Below are 24,259 nucleotides of genomic sequence, written 5' to 3'. Positions count from 1 at the left end.
TAAAAGCGCATTGCCTATGGATAACAAAAAGCCGTCACGCTAACCAAAGTAATTCGGATCTAGTGTCATCCCCGTTAATGACATTTACACTGTTTACCGGAACGTGACTGGCATAAGCTGGAATGTGGCCGCGATAACCAACGCGCATCGACAGTCGGAAATGGACATCGTGGATTCGCGTGTCGCGAGCTGGTAGCCGCGCTTAAGCGCGGTATCATTTTCGAGCTTGGAACTTGGGAAAACTCTAATTCCCCGGGATCCGTATTGCATCGGGATTCGTGCGCGTTTACGTGCGCGAGGGTGAAATTACGCGGACTTCCGGGAAGTTTGTTATTACGTTGAAAATAATTACGACTGCAAAGCAAACGGACGCGGAGCAAGTTACGGCGGCCCCCTGGAAAAATGGAGGGAATTGCACGAAAGAACGTTGCACCGTGCCTCTATGGGAATTTTTACTTACCGGAAGAAGTGTTCCGTTAAACGACCCGACCTGCACGATACTGAAATTCTTCGGATGTTCGTTCGGGGAGGAAGTATTCGGCAAGAATGTTATTAATTATTAAGCCGTGGATATGCATGCAGGAATGAACTGTAATGGAATAGCTTGTAAGAGGCAGCATAAAAATTATTTTACACGTTCGAGATTTTATTCTTACGGAATGACACCATTAATCTGTTAACTGTGTAATTTAGTTTCAGAAATTTTTGATAATGCTTACAATGAAATCAAATAAATAAGTGTATACTTGTCTAACACAGGTCAAATGCACCTATAATATATTATAATGAGAAGCTAAAGCAAAACGAAGAAGAATTACATGTTTATCTGAAAAAATAAATAATTTATCGCTGAAATAAGTAGCATCATTTTGGATTTAAGATTACGTGTACATTCGTCGAACGCAGTAAACTTTTAAGTTAACTTTAAGTTTTATTATATTTTTAATAACTATTGATCGTATTCGTACGCATATGTTTGTACTTGTATATTTATATATCGTAGAAGGCAATGCATTAATTAATTAAGATCGGATAAATATGTACAAATGTACAAGAACAGAAATGAATTACACTATTGGTAAGCAGAAGATTTAGTTAAACATATGGAATAAAATTATTTTATACATTTTTTTGTTTAATATTCACATTGTTCAATCAAATACTATATCAGAGATAATAACGTGAATCTTGAATCATGTTCGGAATCGGTCGGTAGCCGTACTTGTGACAGATAATGAAATTAATATGAAAATTTCTATAGAGCTTGGTTCCATTAGAGAAATGGTCCTCCGGGAAGAATCGATTAACCGTACCGGACAAACCCACCTAATTTCTCAGGCTCATCGTGAGCATCGTCATGCCGCACAACCTCATTCCAACGATTTACAACTGTTCCAAACTCTAGCTAGACCAGTTCTTATTGGTTTCTACCTCGGAGCTCCGGGCTGCATCAGCATTGGATCATTAACGGGTCCCTGGAGGGTGCATACACGTTCTGGGGGTCTTCCTTTCTCTTAAGTTCTTGAAGCGCATCTTATTTTTTACATAAATCTTCGCTCTTATTCCCTTTCATAACAGAAGTTTCTTCAATTCTGAATCCTATCGTACGATTACTGTATATGCAAACAGTTTTTTACATGTTTCAGACTTAATCCTTTCCAATTCATTAATATATTAATACGCAATGAGTTCAAAATACTGCAAATAAATAATTAAATAAATTAAATAAAAAGATATTAATATTTATATTTCTCCTTTTGTAATATTTAAGAATGCTGTAAATAATCTAATTTCCTGTGGAAAAAAAGCTTTCAATAATTAAACGATTCCTCAGGAGCAAGCAAAGGCATACTTTTCAACTAAACTTGAGATGATATGGGTCTTTTACATTACCAGCAGATCATCTTCATTTCGAGTTTTCTCATATTTCCTCGCGTCACATGAGTAACCAACTCCGGTCAATATCATGCAGATCGAGCTAGCTTAATGCGCGAGTATGTGTAAATACTTTGTAATTCGGCCTTAAATGTCGGAGGTCTATTAAAGTCCTTTGGCCAGCTTCCAGATCGTGGGATAAACCTGCCCTACGTAGAAATATATTCAATATAAATAGTAACCGCACTGTCACAGTACAATATAATTCCACGGCCTTCTAAATCTATATACCGAATACCGATTCGGGCGACTGAATAACCGCATAGAAGGATGCATCATTCGAAGGAATTGCAATTAGAGTTGTAGTCAGCCCTAATTCATTCGGCATAGTTCCCTGAAATTCGGCAAAGTTCGTAAATCAGTTCCGTAAAGTATATCTGACCGTCCTATAAAAACACGATTTTCGTGCTGTCTGTTAGGCTTTGGGATGACCCTTCCTGAAAATTTCAGTGTGACCAACTCGAGCAAACTTTTGACAATTTGAGCGGTCTTTACCTCCGGGGAAGTTTTCTGGAAAATTTGATTTCCCCTTAAATTTGACTAATATATGCCAACTGCGACAGTTCTACTAAAAGATGGTTTTATTGAAATTTTACTTTACTTTATCTTTAATAATTTTGTAGATAATCAACATCAGTCAGTAATAATATTATTCATTTACAATTACGTTAAGAAATGAATAAATAATGAACTGTTCTACATTTAATAAAATGAATTATTTTAAATAGCTTGGGGCGTTCGATTCAATTTCACTCGAAAATAATATTTAGTTTCCCATAGAATTTTCTGTTGAATTTAAACTACAACGACGTCATCGTCAATCGAACATGTATTTATCTCTCTAATCTCAACAAATTGCAATAAACCCAAACTCCAATTACCTCAACCATCCTCATAAAAACCACCCCTACAAACGAAAACAATCCTCAACATTTCGTCACATTGAAACACCCAATCCCCGTAAAAACTCTACAATCCCATGAACAATGAACCCTGACCCTAACCATCCTCAAGAAAGCTCGCCCCCGTAGCCTAAAACAATCCATTCAAACCAAGTGCCATTATTCGATTCAGCGGAATTCCCGGATCAATGATCAGGTCGCTCTCGGAGACCCTGCGAGCTTCGCTTAAAGACAGACCAAGACAGACAGCCTCCGGCATCCGGTGACCGAGCGATAACAAGGAACCAGGGTATCAAGTAGCGACCGAACGCGTTTATTCAAAGAGGATCAGCAAAACGTAAAAACGAAAAGCGGAATCAGAAAGAGCGATGTTAAAAGCAAATGAGAAAACAAAAAACGAGAATCTCGTGGAGGCATAAAGAGCAAGGGAAGCGTGAGACCGCGGAGAGCGTACAAGGGTGAAGCGGTTGGCGTACGACAGGGGACGCCCTGAACGCGTCGCGTCGTCGGTGTCGAGAGGATGTGTCGCGAGCCAGCGCGTCGTTCGCGGCGGTCGATGCCACCAGACGCCACAGTGGCGCTGGCGTCGCTCGAAAATAAGCTCGCCCAAAGGCTCCGCCGACTGCAGTAGCCCGGCATCCGTCGGCGCCGCGGCCAGGACGAAAAGTCTCCACCCCCGGGGTTCGCAGATCACCGCCGTGTGTGGCTCGCCGATGATTGAATGGAGGCCGACCGATAACAGGGTGCACCGTGTACGTCGACCGTCCGCGAGCAACGCCGGCCACCGCGCCACCCGGACGAAGATAAAATAGCTGCGAGCCGGAGCAGGGAAAAGTCAGGGGGACGCGTAGGATGCGACAGCAGCTGCCAGCAGCGCGGTCGGCCTGAAAGAATCTGCTTCGGCAGCTCCCGGCTGGCACGGACCCCTCGGCCCTCCTCGACGGCACACGGCGGTTTCGATCGAGGCGCGGCGCGGTTTAGCGGGATCGCGGGACAAATGTGTACGGTGGACAGTGTGACATAGTGCGGCGAAGTAGGCGACGAAGACCACGGCGAGGGAGCGGAGAGAGTACACAGGGCCAGCCGTCGAGGGAACGCGGGAAGAGGAGGAGGTGGTGGGAAGACAGGATGCGGGGGCACAGGAAGAGGGCGCAGAGCCCCGACGATTTCGCTTCTTCTTCGTAGGGGGTACACATGCTGCCCCGATTTATTTCTTTCACGCCGAGAACGTGATCGAGCTTCCTCTCGGCCAACCGAGCTTCTCGGTCCGGACGCCCCTTCGGACGATTCTTCGGTGACTGGGTCGCGACTCTGGGAGGGGACTGTGCTTAGGGCTGGTCACGTGAAATCGTGCATTTCAATTTTTTAACGTTTCCTTCTGATTTCTTTTGGATTTCTTTTGGAGAATTGTTACTTGATCGCTACTCGTTTTTCTTCGCGAACGTTGGGGTTATTGGTTGGTAATTGTCCGGTGAGATAGGCTTACTTATGGGAGGGAACAGTGCTTGGAACTGTCGGGGTCACGTGAAGAGTTACGTTTCGATTTTTATGGATTTTTTGGGAATTGCTGTTTATTGGGGTATTAACATTCGCTTTTTTCGGAAGCTTTGTTTTGTCGTTGATTTCTTAGGTGATGAAATAGTTTTGGGGGGGAGTAGTTGCGAATATTGGAATCGTCGAAGTACGCTTCGATTTGTAGAGAATGTCCTAGAGGCAGTTATTTACGAATATTTCGTTGTTCTTCTGGGATGACTGTACGGGTGATTTTATCTAGTGATTTATCTAGAAAATTGCATAAAAGCACTGGAAAAACGTCCTTTCCTCTGTATGTTAATTCGTTCGTTGGTGTTTCCTTGGATTTAGCTTCCTAGAAACATGTACAAGAATAGGTTTCTTCAGGAACCTTTGGCCCACTTTCAGATGGCAGCATCCGTGCCACCGATTCTGCTTAAATGCCCAAGACGAAAGAACTGCGGTTACAGTCAGTGACATTATTGCATTAAATCCTGGTAAAAAGTGTGCATTGAATGATATCAACCGAAATATCCGCGTCTGTGGCCCATCGTACGTTAGTCCCTCTTTCCACTAAATTAAACCATAATTCAAAGCAACGAACTCAAACCGTGCTCTCAAATGAATAAACAATAGAAAATAAATGTTTCCCAATGCACCCCTCTCCCTCGTTGAAAAATTCTCATGTAAAGTCCCGTTTGTCTTTGAATGGAAGCAATAAACGAGTCGCCCGGATGTTCAATGGAGACGATAGACGCTCGAGGAGAGGCAAGCTTTTGACTCGGCGAAAACGGGGGCTTCTGCGCGCCGGAAATTCCAATTTTTAAATGAGCCGATTGAATCGAGGCCCGAGGGGTCGCGCATCCGCCATCGAATTCATGTTTCGTGGGTGTCTTTGAAAGAATCGTCGAATGGGCAGGGATTCAAAAAGCATCGGTCGTGTATACACTAATTGCTGATTAACGAGTGGCTCAGCGGGCTGACGTTAGCGAGACCCTTCTCCGCGTAGATTGGATACCTCCTTCCGTGCGGACGTGGCCGCGTAATCAACGCGGACACTTAGCCCGACCCAGTGTTGATTTACGTCGAGTGGCTCCGTGAACGCAAAGCGCGCCTACTTTGTCCTCGAAGAATTGACAATTTGATGACTTCAACCAGTACCGGCGCTTACCCGTTCGCTCCGGGCTTCGCGTAATCCAAAGGAATCGCGGGACTAGAGCCACCCCCGGAAATGGTTCCTAGTGAGCTTGGAAAAGCGGACACCGGTAGCTTTATCCCGACCGAGTTATTTTTTTCGAATTTATCGGATGAACGCGCTTTAAATAGATGAGCTGGGGGAACTGGGACGCTGAATGGATTCTATTTACGGTGGATTTTCGGAATTTTCGAGCTGTATTTGGATTGGAATTTGATTTGATGTGGGATGTTGTTTGTTATTTAGGAGTTGGGTTAAGATTTCGGTGAAATTGTTGACTTTACTTATTTATATTAGATTCTTGGATAGCAGTTTTCGTATACGTTTTGTGCTGAAATCGAAGAATTGCGTTAGATATATCATTACGTAGATTTTATATTTTTTTAATTGCATTTTTAGTTTTTCATTATTATATTTTATTTGTAATATTTTTTATTAGCCGTTGATTAATTGGACAGAAAAGCTTCGTATTGAAACATGCGGTAAAAATATGAAATACGTTGTTGAGATACGAGCAGTTTATTTTCATTTATTTATTAACATATTTATTATCTTATGTATTTTTTGGATAATAATGACATCGTTCATGTACATTACCATTATATTCGTAAAACTCCTTTCGATACATTGCAGGTTTGTCGAGCACGAGTTATTGAATACGGGTTTCTAGCGTGTCTGATCAGTGCTGGTTATTTCTACTTGGAAGAAGTACTAAAGGTGGTACGATTTTATCTGATACTTTTCAATCGTATTATTATATCTTCTATCGTACTGGTGTACATTAAATTATCGTGATGGAAAGATTTATTTATAAGAATTACTATAAAGTTATTATCAAAAGTTACACATATTAAAATAGGTAAATCTAAATCTTAGTCATAAATCTAGTCAATTAAATTTTTAATACTGATGGATTACACGATAAAAATTTATTTTTTAATCTTACTTTCCTAATATTAGAACATTTTTGCCACTCGAGTTCATATTTCAGTTCCTCTTTTTTTTAGCATTCCTTTAACTGAATTCTGTAAAGTTATATTTTATTTTCTATTCAATTTTATTTTATTGAGATCATACTTTCTAGGTGGGCGGGACGTTTGACATTTTTACTGGCTGTTGCTCCCGTTTACATCAATATTTTCTTTCCCGGATATCCTTTATAAATTTCTTACTATCGGTTTCTTTATACATGGAACCTTTTCCATATTCCAATAAAGAATAAAGAATCATCATTTTGTGTAAGGAATTCGTCTCAATCAACCCTCAAGTATTTTCAGTTCGATCTTTCTTCGGATCTACTTAAACCTTCAAACACATTCTACGTTCAACCCTTACATCCAAAATATCATTTACAAACAGAACATTTCAATATTAACTTGTCCTTCGTTTTCTCGTTTCCTTTAATCCATCACAAGCCAGTTTCAAAACGTAAACCACATTAAACTCGTCAGGTTAAGTAAGTCCCAGTGACGTAAACAATTAACATCCAAGCAGAGTTTCAGAAAATTGCAATTTCATATTAATTCCAAAAGTCTGTCTGTTCAAACAGCAAAAGCAATACGAACTTCTACCCTCGAGAGAGCCCGGTTTCCCTAACATTTAACTGGCACAACTGATTTGCTATTTAAATGCTGTCTATTACTTCCTCGGAGCGCAGTAAAAGAAAAGAAAATTCTTAAAGCTGCAACTACGGCTGCAACATTCGCGGAGCGAAAAGAATATTAAATTAGTGACTAATCAGCAGCCAAGTCGGTGAAAAAAAGACACAGCGAGCTCCGTGTGGGTGTATTTGTTCGTAGGAAATGCTGAACATGTAAAGTGGAGAAAACTGTAAAATGACAAAGGACCTCGGGCGAGGATGATCTCACACAAAACGCTCCTTTGAGCTCCTTGTGTGCGGCATCGGTTTGTTCTGACGTAACTCGCCGGCACGAAACCATGCCGAGTCAATAAAGGAGAATGGCACTTTGTGGTCATGAAATCTAGTTTCTTTGTATTAAAACGACGTACCCCGAACAAAACGCAAGTTTATGAGAGAGTGTCTCGCGTTCCGATCCTCCCTTCGCCCGAAGACAATCCGCTCCGCTTCATTCCGAGCTTTTTCCGATAAAAGAATTTTCGTTCGGGCAAGAAAGCTCGGCTCTGGAAGATCGACGCGGAGACTCGGAGCATATCGCGCAACAAATTAGTTCCAGGAAGTTTAAGAGCTTATGGAAACTTCTCCCTTCGCTTCCCTTAATTAATTGAACTTTGCTTATATCAGGCAAGATTACACGATTTTATGGGGTAAAATCTGGGGAAGATTTACGGGGTCTCTTAATCATATTCTTTTTTTCTGCAGTGAATTTCTGAATTCTTGGGAGGATTGTAAGGGATACAAGAAAGTAAAGTGATTTTTTAATGTTTTATTAGAAAATTGGTTGATATTGGGAAATGATAACGAACTTGAATGAAATAGTTATGTTACTTTTATTTCTTTCGAAAAACAATTTTTGGGGGAATGTTGAGAGACACGTGAATTTTAATATGTATTCGATTCATCTGTGTTAATATGTTATTAAGTTTTCTAAATGCTGTCGATATTCTGAATTAACTGTTTTACTTTTCATTAAGGTTTAATCCTTCTTAAAACAGTAAGAATTCGTTTTGAAAATTTCCTTTGGAATCTAACTTTCAAAGAATACACTTAAAAAATGAAAAGACTTTTGAACGTGGCCGATTAGTGAAACACTCCGTTAGAAGAGTACACATTTTAGAAACACCCCGTACAGATATAATCGTAAAGGCTTCACGGTAATTTTGAAGCTTCCATTTTCTCGCGAGGTAGAAAAGAGAAGAAAGGAAGCTCGTTGCGGATGGTGCTCGGGTATGAAAAGCTCGGGGCTAACAAGAGACTATACCGAAGTGACAATCGCCAATTTCGTTGAAACTTTGCACGAGAGTGCCAAAAAACAATAGTCAAGCAGTTTTTGGTTTAAGATCGTCCGTAGTTAGAGTGAGGACAAAAAATCTTCGATATTTCATGTGACAGACTATTTTGATGAATATCTTAGAAATTACTGTTTAGAAAAGTTCAAATCAATGTGTTCCTAACGATGCAGTTCTTGCATATATAAATAGATTTTCAAAGAACATCACTATAATGAAAAACTATAATACAAATCAGTAAATTTTAGAAAACTTGTTTTGCAAGGTATTGATCTACTTTTACTTAATTTGGTATTAGTAGTTTTAACATCTGCAATTGCCTTTGTCTATAGTAATAAAATACTATATTTATTTTTCATCTTTAGTTTCCATAATTTTATACAATCTCAATGTATCAGAAACATCAGTACTTAATACGCTTACTGATTGACGTACAGGATGCGTTATGAAAGTATGAGTTCGTCCATTGTTTGGCCAGCTAGCTGTACACACATGTTAAACACAAAAAGCGTCTAGTAGCTTCCCTGTACGGTGATATTGCATGGCTTTATGTGTCAGGTGAATGAGTACTTCAACTTTTTAAGCACCAACTGATTTCCAAATACAAGGAGTACCATACAATTGCTTCATTTCAATTCAATGAGGCTAATCAGGAAGCTCAGTGAATTTCTAAATAGTTGATGTATATATAAATTACGTACATTTTTCATTTGTTTTCAGTTTATTATACTGATTTCACCAAAAATTCTTTCATGTGAAGAACTCTTGCACATTTTACTCTACTTTCAGCAATATAAATGAATAGATTTGTACCTCAAAATTCTAATTTCCTCTCTGAGCTACAAAAATTTAAGCTTTAAAGTCAAATATATTTCTTACGTCAATATTTAACTCAATTTTTCATCCCTTCGTGGATATTTATTTATAGAAAGTATTTATAATATTTCGTACTACATTCAATTTTAATATTTCTTGTAATAAATTATTTCAGTAAAATATCGAATAATATTTCTTGATGCAATGTATTCTTACTTCAAAAGCAAGGTGTTAACAGAATCGTTGTCACTCGAATATAATCCTTTGTTTTAATCTTCACAATGAGGGCGTTACGTAAATCAGGAAAATCCAATAAAACGAATTCCAATTTGCGGCCTAAAGTGCACGGAAGCGTCGAGTGTAGTTAAAGTTCCGTTTGCAAATGGTTGGAGGAGGAAAGGGCTGAACGAATGACGGTGTTCCTCCAGCTTTCTCGTCGAACGTATTAAAAGGAGGGGCGCGTTATTGAAAGCTTTAAGGGCGGACCGTGCCCGCGGGAGGGTAGGTGATACGCGACTCCCTTGGAATCCAATAAAGCGACCCAGTATTTCGTGATTTTGGCTGTATATGTACTATGCCTCAAATTTAAGACAAATTTGTTTTCGTGAAATATGCAGAATGTCTAGAGCAAGAAGGGTTCTTAGATGATGACTAGAGAAACTCCTGAAAAGATGAAATGTACGACGCATTGACGTTCAAAAGACTAGTTTCTGTCAACAATGTGGAAAACCAATTATTTTTAATGATACTTTTTATTCATTTTATCTTTCAAGTAGAATTTTCATATTTTCCAATATTAAATACTCGTACAATTAAGTAATAATTAAAGTTTAGAGTAAATTACCAAATTGGTCTTAAATTACAAATTTTTAGCGAACACTATATCAATATTTTGGAATTGATATTACTTTTTACAATCGTCAAGAGAAGTTAATGAATGAAAATCAATAATTCTTATATGCATTTCTATTATCTAAAAGAAATTAAGTTTCCTATTTGAATCGATGCATTTTCTATCAGTCTTGCCTCTATCTTAGTTTACTGCGCCTTTAAGTGGACCAGTATCTTGTTCTTGATTGTCTTGTAAATAAGGCAAACCTATTTGGACTCCGGATTACGGTTTATGGAACTTCTCCTTCCATTCATTCGACCAGCACGTACCAATTTCCTAGTATTTAGGCGTATGAAATTACCATGACAATGAATCAACTGCACGATACGCGAGCTACTTCTCCTTCAAGTCTTCCCGTAATACCACCGGCAAATAATTCTATTCGGATGCCACTGCGGCCGGAACTTTTACGATTACCTAACTACGAGGGGTTGCTTCGCTATTTTGACAAAGTTCGATTCACACCGTGAGAGTTTCGCCCAGATCGAGAGCTGTTTTATTCTACGTGCTTTTACTTGACTTCTTCATCGCGAGGAAAATGTTATTCGGAGTGCAAGAAATACGCTGCGCACTACGAATACATTTCAGCACCTCCCTGATGCAGAAGATTCAAGTTTCTAATTGAACTCCGACTTTTCTTTTGATACGGGAATCTCGTCTGATTAGGTCCTGAAGATAGGAATTTCTAATTTAATCATTCTTACTTAATTTATTTTTACTAATTTAAAAAGGATCTACGTCGATGTTTAGCTATCGAAGATTTTCTTCGAAAAACCAGAAATCACATAACTATCTACATTATAATTACTACGATACACTCTTTAAAAATTCATTCAAATGTTTATATTTCGAAAGTTGAAAAATTAGCCACTTAATTTTAATAAAACAAGTATACCTCCAATAATTCTACAATGTCAATATGTCTACCAAGAAATCGTTGGCAAGAAATACAAGGTACCAATTACGAAGTACGACATAAAATTCCGAAGGGGCGTACACGACGGGAAGCTCGATACCCGAAAACGCGATAAAGGTGAAAATGTACGGTGAGAGATAGAAAATAAACCATCTTTAGATCGTTTCGCTTCATCGACGTCCATCTTGACGACGGGCAGAGAGCACGCCGAGGACGCCGACGACGACGACGACGACGCCCACGAAGACGACGACGTCAGCCAGGTGCACCATTGAAACGAGCACTGCCGTTTGTTCTCCAAGATGGCGGACGTAAAAGAGGAGAAGCAGACGTTTCTGCAGAAGCTGCTGTTCTACACGACCGCGTTCTTCATCCTCCTCAGCACCTTCAGCCTCTTTGCCTTCCTCTTCTTGGTCCCCTTCGTCATCGACCCCGCCTTCACCACCATCTTCATGCAGTTCGATACTCGGCCAGCCGAGTGTGTCACCATCGACGTTGAGTCCAGGAGAGGTGAACAATCGGTCCCTTCTTCTTCTTCCTCAATCGTGTTTTTTAATCGTCTGTTCGGTGTCGCTTTCGTTGTGTCGTTGCATGCGACCCTCACCCAACCTTTAACGGATCCTCGTCCAGAGGATCGCCACTTTTTCTCTGGTTCCGACGGGTGATTAGATAACTCCGGATCGACCTGTTAGTTTAGATACGTCTGTTGATAGGTTGTGCATTGAGAGTTCCCCAGTGTCGTGATGTACGTTCGATGGGTGTTCATTGCGTTTAAGAGATTTCATTTTGGATATTTACCAGTTCCTTTTTATTTCAACGGTAGAATATATTGATAAAGAGTCTTAGTTGTATCTTCTCGTTGTAGTCGAAATTATATGCATTCAGTAGGTTTTGGAAATAGTTTTCGTGGAAATGGAATAAATATTTATAATTTCAGTTTACGTTTTTCATATTATTTTAGAAAGAATATATTGCATTTAATATCAGTTTAAAATAATGAAATTAATCAATTTGAAAATTGAAATGAACAGTTTAATTTCGAGACTTGAGAAGCTTGAACATTTTATAATATGCTCGTCGATTTGCTAATGAAACGTGATTAAATTAAGTTTTAAATTTGTTTATGTTCTAGGTTATTTTTTATTAAGATGGTTCGATAGTTTTCGCACGAATTTTCTCTAAAAAATTTCATGATATTCCGTTAACGTAATTAAACATCCATCGAACCTTCCACGGCGGTCGTACTTGGTTCACTAGTAAATAATTTCGATTCCGCCTAGTTGATGCATTTCTTTCCCTCAACTCTTTGATCTTTAGAAAGCACCATCTTCGATGGTATGAATCTTGTCTTCTGTATATTCGTTACTTTACTGTCTTTCTGCATTCCCTTGGAAATCCTCGTGTGCTCGACCATGTGATTCTCTCGTGTGATCGTGTGTGCGTTCGATGTGAATCCAATATTCAAATAACCAAGGCACACATCCAGAACTAAGAAACTGATCTCTTACATCGAAAAGATTTCATTTCACATTTCGCTCAAACATAATTTTAAATTATGTTTTGTACAACTTCGAAAATAACTTCTTGACAGTTCTTGATGAAAAAATATTTCAAGTGGTTAGAAGAAAATTTGTCAGATAAATATTCTCTGTAAATGGCAAATAGACTTAAATAATTTCATTAAACGGTAATTAAATCATACAATAAACAAAACAGAAATTAGGAAATACAAGTTTCATATAACCTTTATTTTATAGAATCTAATTAATCTCACAAAACATGTTTATACAATAAGATATTTGAAACTTAAACAGTATATATCTACAGAATTAACACTTTCCATTTTTTAATGCCTACCTTCATTATTTTTATATTCTTCTACTTCTATCATTTCTCTCTTACTCTTAAGAAACAATCTCGGAAAACCTCTGAACACTAAGAAAATCCGAATTCGTTATAACTGCACAGGAGTCCAGATGCATGTAGAAGTAACTGCGGAATAAATAAATCGATTCGTTCCAATTTACGAAATAGGGTCACCGCCAGAATATACGATTTGCATGAATGATTGAGAAAACTATTTCCAGATATCGAGTGGATGTAGCGAAGGTTGTTTCGATAGACAGCCGATTCGCCGATTCGCAACAACGGATTCAGGATTCCGGTATCTGGCCACGGACACGAAGGCAATGACATTTAATTCAATATTTAATGAACGATATCTTGGACCCGCGGTCGGGATACGCTTGCTCTCCCTTAATTATTTAAAAAGAGCGCGCGCACATATCAGCTTGACATTTTGCCGAAACGTCACTGTGACGTACGAATTAAATATATTTCACTTCACTTCTGTTCTGTATCATTGGAACTTTGAAATCTAATGAACACGTCCATCAGAAAATGTCTTATCTTAATGAAACATTTGCAGCGTGTATGTTTCAATCATTTAAATTAAACACGAAGGAATTGTAAGAATTGTATATACATATTGCACAAACATTCCATTGTATTATAAAATATATTACGTCCTTTTTTGAAGCAGCTTTTGCAAAATGTTAAACTATTAACAACTGAGAAATATTTCTAAAGTTTGGAACGTTACTTTTATCAAGTGAAAATACTGAGAAATATTTATTGAGTATAAAGAATTATTCATATCACTTAATTGTTTACTTTCTTATCATCCTATCGTACGTTTCGTTGGACACTACAAGCAAAAACTTAATAAATTATTCAATTTTTCATTATTCTTTTCATTATTCGTCGATTATCACTTTGGAAATAGAAAAATCATTTTACAGAAAGTTGAAATTTAGATTGTATAAATCACTTATCCATATAGTTGTTTCTATGAATTTTCATATGAATTTCTTTTTTAATTCCCGTTTGTTAAAATACTATTTGCAATCCGATAATTGCACACGGATCCATTATATTTCTACTGACAAAATCTAAACTCGCTGGTAGAACGCCAAGTAAAAGGTACACAAGTTTCTCGTGACTTAATGCACGAACAACACGCGATCAGTTTCAGAAAAAAATCGATTCGTGTATTCCCCTCCGAACATGAAAACGCGGGGCCATTTGGAAATAATATCGTAATCTTCGCGTCGGCTCGGTGCCAACGTTCATATGGAAATCTATAAATTCCATCGTAAGGTAAAATTTATAATTTGGATATGAGAACAACGATAAAAATGCGGACTCGCGTGAGTATGGAACGTCATATTTTCTCAATGGCTTTGATAAACGGTTATTGGGGCGCTATTTACATGGGAACTTCTACATTTCCATCGCGATCGTGTTGATTCTGGTCAATCACGTTTGATATTTCGATTTACGCAATTCGATACTATTCTTCGGAACATCCGCGTGCGATAAAGCACCAGTCGTATTTATTTATGTAGTCACGAACTAGTCAAAACAAGGCGCAATTTATGGTACATTAAAAGAGGAAGATCTTTTACTTGTAAAAAGGTATAAAATTCAATTTCCAAATGATCTACAGCTTTAATGTCCATCTGTTTCATATATTGATCATTTAATATATTTCATATATTAAAAATTAATTTTCTAATAAATATTGCACTTGATTTTGCTGGATGTAACTAAACTCGAAATTAAACTAAACATGAAATAATTTTACACAAAATAGTAAGACAAAAATATTTGACAATACTTTTCCTATGATATTTCTTTCCCATAATTGCGTTTGAAAACATATTGGATACACGTGCAATCGAAAAAAAGTGTCTGTTCATAATTTGCTGATCCCATTTCTTATAAATACTGATGTTTGCGTGTCGGACTAACCATCAAAATCAATAATCTCAGAACGAAGTCTCATAGAAGAAAATTTGATTGTATGTTTCCGACTTAGCTTTTCTTGTAAATTTATTTCCTTCCCTTTTGTCATGATTTCGGAGGCACCATTAATTATACTTTGACAAACAGGTATTTCACTTTAAATGAAATAATCTAAAGGGATCCAGAAATGTAGAAAAAAGTTTAAAGAAATTCACGATTTCGTTACGGTGATGAGATACGTGTGAGATAGAAAACTAGATTATACAGCACAGTTATTACAGTTTATTGCCAGTAGAAATGGTCTGTAATTGTCGGACGCATTCAGAAGCATTTTGTGTCTAGTCAATTTAAAAAATTGATTCTGTCTAGTGATCAGATACGAACAAACAGTTTTCTTCCACTCATCTTATTTTCGCAAATATAATCTAGACTGTAAATTAAATTATGAAATTAAATAAATTATACAAATTTATCTTTTTATTTCTTTTACTAATCTAAGATCTATTTTATTCGTTTAATGTAAAGTATAAGCAAATACCAATTAGTACAATCAATTAATTCCAGACATTAAAAAAGTCAAAATACAGAAATATACTAAAAATTATACTCATCAAACATTATTTTAATTATTTTCTTTCGCACAGAAAAAAACACTCTAGCACACACATCCATTACATTCTATTAATCTGGTTGACGCGCGCTTCCTTGATTTTTTCCAACAAAGGAAAACAACGAGGAGGGCGAGAGGGATGGGGATACACAAAGTCGTCGTAACATGTGCGCGTATCATCGATTTTATGCAAATAAAATGCTAAACGGTGAACGGAAAGCGTTCCATCGCGTAAATTACGAGTGCACAGTCTGTGCGCCGGGAAAAATGTCGTTCATTAATATTGTTTCAACCGAAAAAGTATCAATTTCGCGTCTCCCGATTTGCATTCGGCCGACTGGCCAACCGATTGCCGTGGATGTTTTCATCGGCGTAGCACAGTGTTCGCTTTAATTGAAATAGGATTTAAACAACAGCTGTGGAACGCTGATGCAATAGGGACCGACAGAGAGTAGCTGGCAGTGGGAAAGATTTAAACTGCTTGCGATGAAGGCCAGTCGCGCGTCTAGAACGTCAATCAATTTTTCGGACGCTGGGGAAAACCGACTGCCAGTGATAATATTTGCCAGCGAATGTCTCCGCCTTCGTGGATCGTCAAACCGAGTTTACCGGAAAATTGCGTTTCCGCCTTGTCACTCGACGCGGGGCGCGCACCACTCGGAACGGGGCTTGTCAAAATTGCAAGAGAGCATAAGCAAGAGCTTCGCTTGTAAAATCCTACATTTTCGAGTCTCGGAGACGGGCTATTCAAAGATGAAACGTGCTGAAGTATGGTTATGTGACATGCTTGTTGACGGCAATGAATTCAGTTTTGCCATTGTTTCAATGATGTTCTGTTTTATTTTTCTTGGAAGTGAACTGGAAATTTGGATTCGTTTTGATGGGGTTGTTTATCACTAAAACTGTCGAGCAGTTACATTCATTTTTTGAAATTTTTCTACAGAAATTCTAAGAATACATCTATAGAGACACATTGCTACATCAATTTCTTTAATAATTTCTCAGAGAAACATCTGTTATCTTTTCAATAATTCCGAAAAGAAGAAATCCGGAATGGGTCATTTTGACCCGTCTAGTAGTTTTAGTGTTAAGGTAGGCAAGAAATTGAAATTTTTAAATATCATCAATAGATTATGTGCACTGTTGAATTATAGTATTATTGGTTGATCTATAATGAATTGTTTCAAAAAGTATAAAGTTTAGCTTCCGTTGTTTAGTGTTCTTGTTTTAAATCTTTATGTTATATTAAAGTAATTGTCAAAAGAAGAAATTGTTAAAAAGAAAAGTATTGTCCAAAAATGTGAAACTGCATTTATAATTTGTTAATACGAAATCCTATAGCGTTCTAATCAATTGTTCATTATTGGTGGCAGTCTCTATCGATTGTCATTTATGTGACACGGCTCTATAGACCCTGTAAATATTTAATAACTATAAAACGCTTCATCGATTGCTGCCATGTTGCTGATATGATACAAAAGAGTTCCGTGTTGTTTTATTTCTGATAATCGAAGATAAATGAGGCAAGCAGACATAATGATAACCTTGAGAATGTATACTCGCCTATATTTCTTGTATTTATATACGTTCACACTTTTATGCACTATATTATAGATTAAAAATAAAAAAGACTAATCTCAACATAAAATAATTTTCAAATACAACAAATTTTCAAGTGTTCACCTAACTGTATTTCTATATTTGTTACTTTCAATTCCACGTAGAAGTTAGAACTGTATTCATATTAAAGTTTATCGTGACTTTCATTATATTATATCTACTCAAATCAATAAATACCCGCCTATAACAAATTCTCACAAGCTTTATAACTTCAAGAGATAAAAAACAAAATACCCAAAACCAGTCATTTCAATCCATAAAATAATTCCACTATCAATATTTCCCTCACAATTCATATTTCTCAATATCAAAGTGAATTTCATCCGCCCCATTAATTCTAAACCGTCCACAAAATCTCCGGTATACGAGCACGGTATACGCATCTCCGCTAGCGTTACCGTTTTTACACATTAATTTACGAAAACGTCATTTGAACCGACACCAATCCCGCGAATTATGAGCCGAGAGTAAAGTACACTTCATTAAACCGCGCTGGAAGTTTCCAATTAGCGATGCCGGGGGAACCGTAAAACAGAATTTCTTCTATACGCGCAGCCACGCACCAGGCATAGATCTCGCCGATTATGTCACGATTGACGTCTAGACGTGTCGCTGGAAAATTATGCGAGCATTCGCCTGGAACGTGGCACATTGAAAAGGGGGTGGGGCAGGGTGGCGTTGGGATCGATGAGAATCATCGCGATAAGAAATGATGTCTGTAAATTGGTCTCGTCGCCGCGGTAGCTCAGCGAGCCATGCCGTTATCGATATATCGATGTAATAGAGCCGCTAAAGAGCCACTAGACGGAGACGTGCTAAGATCGACGCAACTGGTGTCTTTGTATTCACGATTATTCGAGCCGGTCTCGAGCGAACCGAACGTATTCCTTGTATCGGTGACACCCCGCCGCTCTTTCGTCACCCCTTGTGCTTATACTTCAGGTCCTCTGTCGAACGCCAGCTGTGGGTAGGGTGCTGGTATTCTCCGGCGGCTCGAGTGCTCAGACATCAACCACTCGATGCCCCGTTCACGAGAATTGGGACACTTGTTTTTTTTTAAACAGGCCAGGGTCTGGGACTAGTCCGAGGAGAAAGAGTTTTCTAGGAGTAGCGACAATCTAAAATAGTGAAAGACATTAGTCATCACAACGAAGCAGATGGCAATTGCTAATCTGAAGGAGGAGTAGGAAAAAATTGTCGAAGACCTGTAGAAAGGAGGCCACACATAAATGGTGGAGGCAAGTTTGAAGACAACAGAGGGATGAAGCTGAAGGAAAAAGGCAAAAGGACAGAATAGAGAGCAGGACGTTTGACATAAAGGGGATTACGAGAATTGGACCATTTGCGGAAAATTAACTTTTATTCTATATAAAATATCGTGAATTTTGAAACCAGTGGAATTTTTGTTATGTAGTTAATAGTATTTTTGTGTAGATATTTGACACTCATATTACACCACCGTTAGCAGAACTACAATTAAGCTACTGAGAACGATAGCCCCGACAAGGGCGCGAAAATTCTGTGTTTTCTTTAATTCATTTAACTTTGTATTAATTCCTATATTGCCCGATTACTGCGTTTTTTAATTTTTGTCTTTACTTTTGTTTCAGTTTCCACTGACAAAATGTATTGTCTAAGTAATTTACTTTTATTTTGTAGTTGCTTGACTGGTTACGGTAGGCAAAGCCACAGTACGGTTAGTGTTAACAGTGAAACTATCAGTCATGTCGGAATGGGCCATTTCTGGATTCTTGTCTTATAATTGCGATTCTTGTTTTATAATTTCTGGATTCTTGTTTTGTAAAGCGAACTATGCCCGATATAATACTCTCACCGTTCACGTGGTATAAAATAAAAATCACTAAAATGTAAAATTATAAATTACAAATAAAAATAAAAGAATTAAAATGATAATTACAAATAAAAATAAAAGAATTAAAATGATAATTACAAATAAAAATAAAAGAATTAGAATGATAATTACAAATAAAAGTAAAAGAATTAAAATGATAATTACAAATAAAAATAAAAGAATTAAAATGGTAATTACAAATAAAAATAAAAGAATTAAAATGATTATTATTAAAATAATATATGTAAAATAAATATCTACTATTGTATTAAATTTGTCAAAAATTGGAAAACAAGTCGTAAACTTTCAAAGATACTTTTTTTTAAGGAGATTTATATGTTAAAATTTTGATTTATATTTTTACAAGCAGCTTGACACTTGATGAACTTACAAAGTTATTTGCAATGTTTGCAGAAGATAGAATGATAATTATTGCATAATATAATTTTATAATTAATAATACTTTTCTCTTTGCGAAATGTGAAATGAAATACTTATAAGTACAGTTATAAATTTCTGAAAAATAATTTGTAATATATGATAACCGAGATACTCACATATTCATAAACAATTTCGAACATAGTTATGAGGTTTATCCTCGACTGTAGACGATGGTAACGTATATGAAAGTTCGTAACTAACCCTGTATGTGTATGAATGTTGTGGTTTTCTGAATTGTTCCACGTTGGTTCCCGTTGGTATTTCATATTCTATTATCTGTTGTGGTTGTCATTCCTCTTTCTAGTATTACCTTATGCACTGGTCTTCTCGTAGATGTTTAATATTGGCATTGATATTCCTCCAAAATGAACTACCCTACGTAATGTTCGTGTTAACAGTTTTACGAGTATTGTGACATATAGTTTCGAAGTTTTCGTATTAACAAATCTACCAGCATTGTGCAAGTTTCAACGTGTTATCTGCACTTGCATTAAACCTTTGAAAACACCCACATTTTACTACTCGTAATTAACATAAACGCAAGATTATGTGCACTTAATATTTCCCTATATTCGTGGACATTAAGTAAGTTCTAAGTGTTTCGAAGGTTTAATTTCCTCGTCCGTATGTTACTTCGTGGTGTCGATGTTCATCTACTCGTAGCTGATGTTCTCTAATAGGATTTCAGCCAGAACACGATCTCGAGGGTAAAGTACGAAGAAAGAAGAATGCACGTAACTAGACTGTCCTACTCGACGACAATTTTAAATCTCAATCACTCAATCTAAATCTGAAGATATCGAGCAAGCTTTCTGTAGAAAACACTTCTTTAAAAAGAAATAGGAAACGTAACATGAATAAATTGTATAACAGATTTTGTGAAAACGACAATATAACGCTCGTAGTACTCTTAATTTTCTCTTGTATACATCACTATGATACTATCAATTATTTATAAAAATTAACTAAATCAAAGAAGTGCATTTTCATTCATCTACATGCAAACAATAATTGAATCGAGGTGAACTATTTAAATAGGTAATTTATTATATACTTCATAATTTACTAATCTTATTCCTCGAAGTACAGTGTTTTCTAAATCACAATATAAAAGGAAATCAATCTACGTAAAAAGATAAGTCAAAAACGTGCAATCCATTTTTTTTCTAAAAATTTCATTTCCTTTATAACTCAGCAAAACATGATTATCTCGAAAACGGCGTGTCACATGAAAAAAGTTTGTTCTATGTTTTCAGTTCGTTTATTCATGTAAAATCACTGCTTACTGTTATATCACGGTCTTAGAAACGTCATGTGCAATATAGCAAGAATCATAAGTTATAATGACATTAATTATTCGAGAAATCTGAAAAATTTGTATTTTGATGACGACAACTGGAGAAATTGGACGTCATCTAAAAAGTGTGACACGGTATGTCAACTACATCAGTGCTAGAGCTTTCCGTCGTAGAAGTTTCGGGGTGAAAAGGGGGCAGAGGTGGGCAAGTTAGGGCAAGGATTTCGCAGGCTGCCTCGGGGACCAGGGTCTAGAACTTCCCCTACACTTTTCTTGTTTTCGAGAATCTCTAGGAAGTCAGCGTGCATTTTTCTTCCCTCGTCAACTTTGCCTCCCTGTCTCGCGCGTCACTTCCAAGCGATTTACGCGTTCAATTCCCGAGGTCGTGGCTCTTCCTCTGCGTGTACGTTTCTGTTGGCTACGTCCTCTGTTCTCGTCTTTGACAAATGATGCACGTCGAAAAATCATTTTTATCTTGTCTAGAAACAATTACAGACTTTCAAACTACTCACAACGTCGGAAAAACATTGCCTTAGAACTGTCAGCTTGTCTTGAAACTGATTTCGGTTGAGATATATATTTTGAAAAACAAATGTCAATTAGAAAATGTGATATGATTTTGATTCACGTGTTCATATTCCTTGAAACAAATTAACAGAATATAATTAAGATTATATGTCTCACACATTATTGACCAGTTTCACTTAACTTGAGTTCTATAAATACTGGCGTGTATAACAGAAACAAAATAACAAAAAATAGCATGATCTTATGATAAAAATGTAATTGTCCACTCAATTACGTGATCAATTTAACATTAACTGGAAATTATCTTTGTTAATTGACTCTAGTTAGTCTAATTGAGTGTAACTTTCACAATGATATTGCAAGAAATTCATTAATTTCTATTGTGAGTTTTAATTACGATTAAAATAGGAATTTCCAAAATTTATTAATTCATTCTCAGTGTTCACGAAATCTTATTAATGTGATTACATAGTGGTCGAAGTCATTATTATCGCGCTTTCAAGCAACGAAATTACACGACGTGTCACTAATTTACACGCCCCAAGTTTTCAGTGTCTTGTAATAGTCACTTGCCTCTTGTACGGCGATGTTCACACACGAGTTTCTTAAATTCGATGTGAAGCGAATTGTATCTTCTCCACGTGACATTCTAAGCGATCAAAGATTCCAAGTACAAGTGCTTCCCTGATCTGTAGTGGTGCACTCGACATACCCGGTTTTTACGAATAGGTACTTAGTTACTTAGATAGCACTCTGCTACCCAGATAATACACGGGTGAATGGTTAATCCAATCATAGTTTATATATAGTGAAATCGTGGTGTAACCTAAATGGTTCTTCGCGTGAAATTCAGGTCAGAATACAAAATGAAGTTTATTCTTACAGAAATAATGTTCAATTCGTTCAATTAATATTCATTGGATTTATGCTTTAACTGTATAAATGATTCATTGTCGTCGTCAAATCAATGCCAATTTCATGTAAACAGTTTGATTTGAAGGAAATAATTCAAATATTATTCTATAATTGTAAATGGTACAACTATTCAACCAATGACAAGAAGAATATATAAATTACATTCAATAAAATAGAAATAATAGTATTAATGAAATTAAAGTTTTCTTTGCTTCTAAAAGTACTTTGGCAAGTACAAAATATATTTTAATTTCAAAATATTATTTTTTTTCCAATTATTAATATTGCCACAGCCGTGTATTATCAAAGTATCTACGTACCAAAAGCATATCTGAACTGTGGGCTTTATGCATTTCTGACACACAATCGTACAGAATATAAAGAAATAAATAACACAATATTTAATTATTTTCTTAACATATCCTTAAGATAATCTTAACACAAAATATTCATAAAATATTCAAAACAAAAAAAGCAATAACTTAATAGAATAACCCAAAAAATTTACATTCGCATAAAAATCCACAGCGTAAGATACCAACGAACCAGACCGTCAAAAGTCTCCACGACGATCAATATGACACGAAATTCAATTTTTCGACGTGCACCGACCTCTGTTCTGTCATGATAGTGAAGTGAACACGGTGTCTTCGTCTTTGTCTCCCCTTCAATCTCGTCGTTAACGAATCTCTTTTCAAGCATCGCGTCCATGAACGATCCGTTGAGTCCAGGTACGAGCAACTGCTCATGGACGTCCTGTAGAGAGGGTTGCACCAAGGAGCTGTACGATTGCACGCAAATACGCGTCAACTACAAGCTACCGACTAACGTGTCAGAGGATAGCGACGGACAGGGTGAGGGAGGTGGAGCGGTAGGAGGTGTCGAGGATGACGAAGACAGCACGACGATGGGGAAACCGCGTTACGAGCGCTCCCTAAGGGAGTATGATTACGTGGAGGACCTCGACGACGACTTCGCCGAGGACGACGAAACTGGACTGCCGAAACCCTTCCCTACAGGTATACGACGACGTCCGGAGGTTCCTCTGTCTATCGCCACGTAACGAAAACCTGATCGAATCTATTTATCGTAGGAAATAGTTCTCGCCACCACTGTTCAACGATTCTGCTGTTTGGTTTAGATACTTTAGATTTAGAGAAACTGATTAGGCTAGCTCGTGATTAGACTGCAGATTTTAGTGGAGATTTTTATTTTATAATAATTACTAGTTAGTTAAACTAATTTTTATTGATTGGGATACTTCGTTTTGGCTATAACTTTGTTCATAGGAGCCCATAGAATTATTTTACATCATAAGCGACTGGATAGTGTTGTCTTTGTTAAAGAGTAGTGTGTTTTTAAGTGAAATTTTGTAAACAATGTTTGCCTTATTGATTTATGAGGCGATAAGCGTATAAAAATCTGCAGTGTAGTTATGAATATTCTAGCTACTAGCAGTAGGCTTCACTTGGAGAGATCTGAACACTTCGGTTGACCTATATTCCTCTTTACTGTGACTAGAGTCCTTAGGTCATTTTAGTTTGAGAACCTGAAGGTCTACGTTGCATGTTAATTAATTGTTCGCTATAAAGTTTGATTGTTGATGAAGTAAATATAATGAACAAGTTAACTCAGGATTATTTTGGATTTCCATATTGGCGATGTTGTATCAAGTACCTGTGCAATTAATTAAAATTCTAATGAAGAAGTCAAGTTTTTGGAATTCCCCATATATGTACCATAAAAAGTAAACTGTTCAAACTCTACATATAGTCGGTATACCACATGTATTTGTAATCGAAAGACATCAAGGGCTTCAGACGTGTTCACTTCCTTTCGAAGTGAGTAGCAGTTCTAAGCTTTTCATACCAAATATTTCCTTTCTAACTGTCTTATCAGATAATTGTTTCTTTTATCACAGCAAAGTTACGTGAAATTCAATTAATATCCTTTAAAACGTCTAATGAAAAATTATATACTAAGGAGGGTTTATTCAACGTGTCCAACAGGTTTCCATTAAAACTTTCGTCAAACCTTTATTACCTTACATTTCACTACTACTTTTACACACAAAGCCCAATATTTATACTGAA

At 37.0% G+C, this 24,259-nt stretch overlaps 1 protein-coding gene across 5 annotated transcripts in view; it reads left to right on the top strand.

The window, feature by feature from the left end:
* The window catches only part of LOC116429138 (cilia- and flagella-associated protein 298), a 118,127-nt gene that overhangs the window by 68,974 nt on the left and 24,894 nt on the right, over positions 1 to 24,259 (top strand). Inside the window, exons 1-3 of one of the 5 annotated variants that reach the window (XM_031981690.2) lie at positions 3,452 to 4,025; positions 11,256 to 11,606; positions 22,898 to 23,185. The exons of 1 other annotated variant lie outside the window; for it this stretch is intronic. In XM_031981690.2, coding sequence (XP_031837550.1) covers positions 11,399 to 11,606; positions 22,898 to 23,185 — 496 coding nt within the window. In that variant the 5' untranslated portion in view covers positions 3,452 to 4,025; positions 11,256 to 11,398. Of the gene's footprint in view, positions 1 to 3,451; positions 4,026 to 11,255; positions 11,607 to 13,183; positions 23,186 to 24,259 lie in introns of those variants that run through there. 3 more of the 5 variants (XM_076365277.1, XM_031981691.2, XM_076365276.1) reach the window with 3 other exon arrangements.

The sequence above is a fragment of the Nomia melanderi genome, chromosome 2 (assembly GCF_051020985.1).
Source record: "Nomia melanderi isolate GNS246 chromosome 2, iyNomMela1, whole genome shotgun sequence".
Lineage (NCBI taxonomy): Eukaryota > Metazoa > Arthropoda > Insecta > Hymenoptera > Halictidae > Nomia > Nomia melanderi.
Note: the sequence above shows the minus strand (reverse complement) of the source record. Positions and strands in the feature narration are given on the sequence as shown.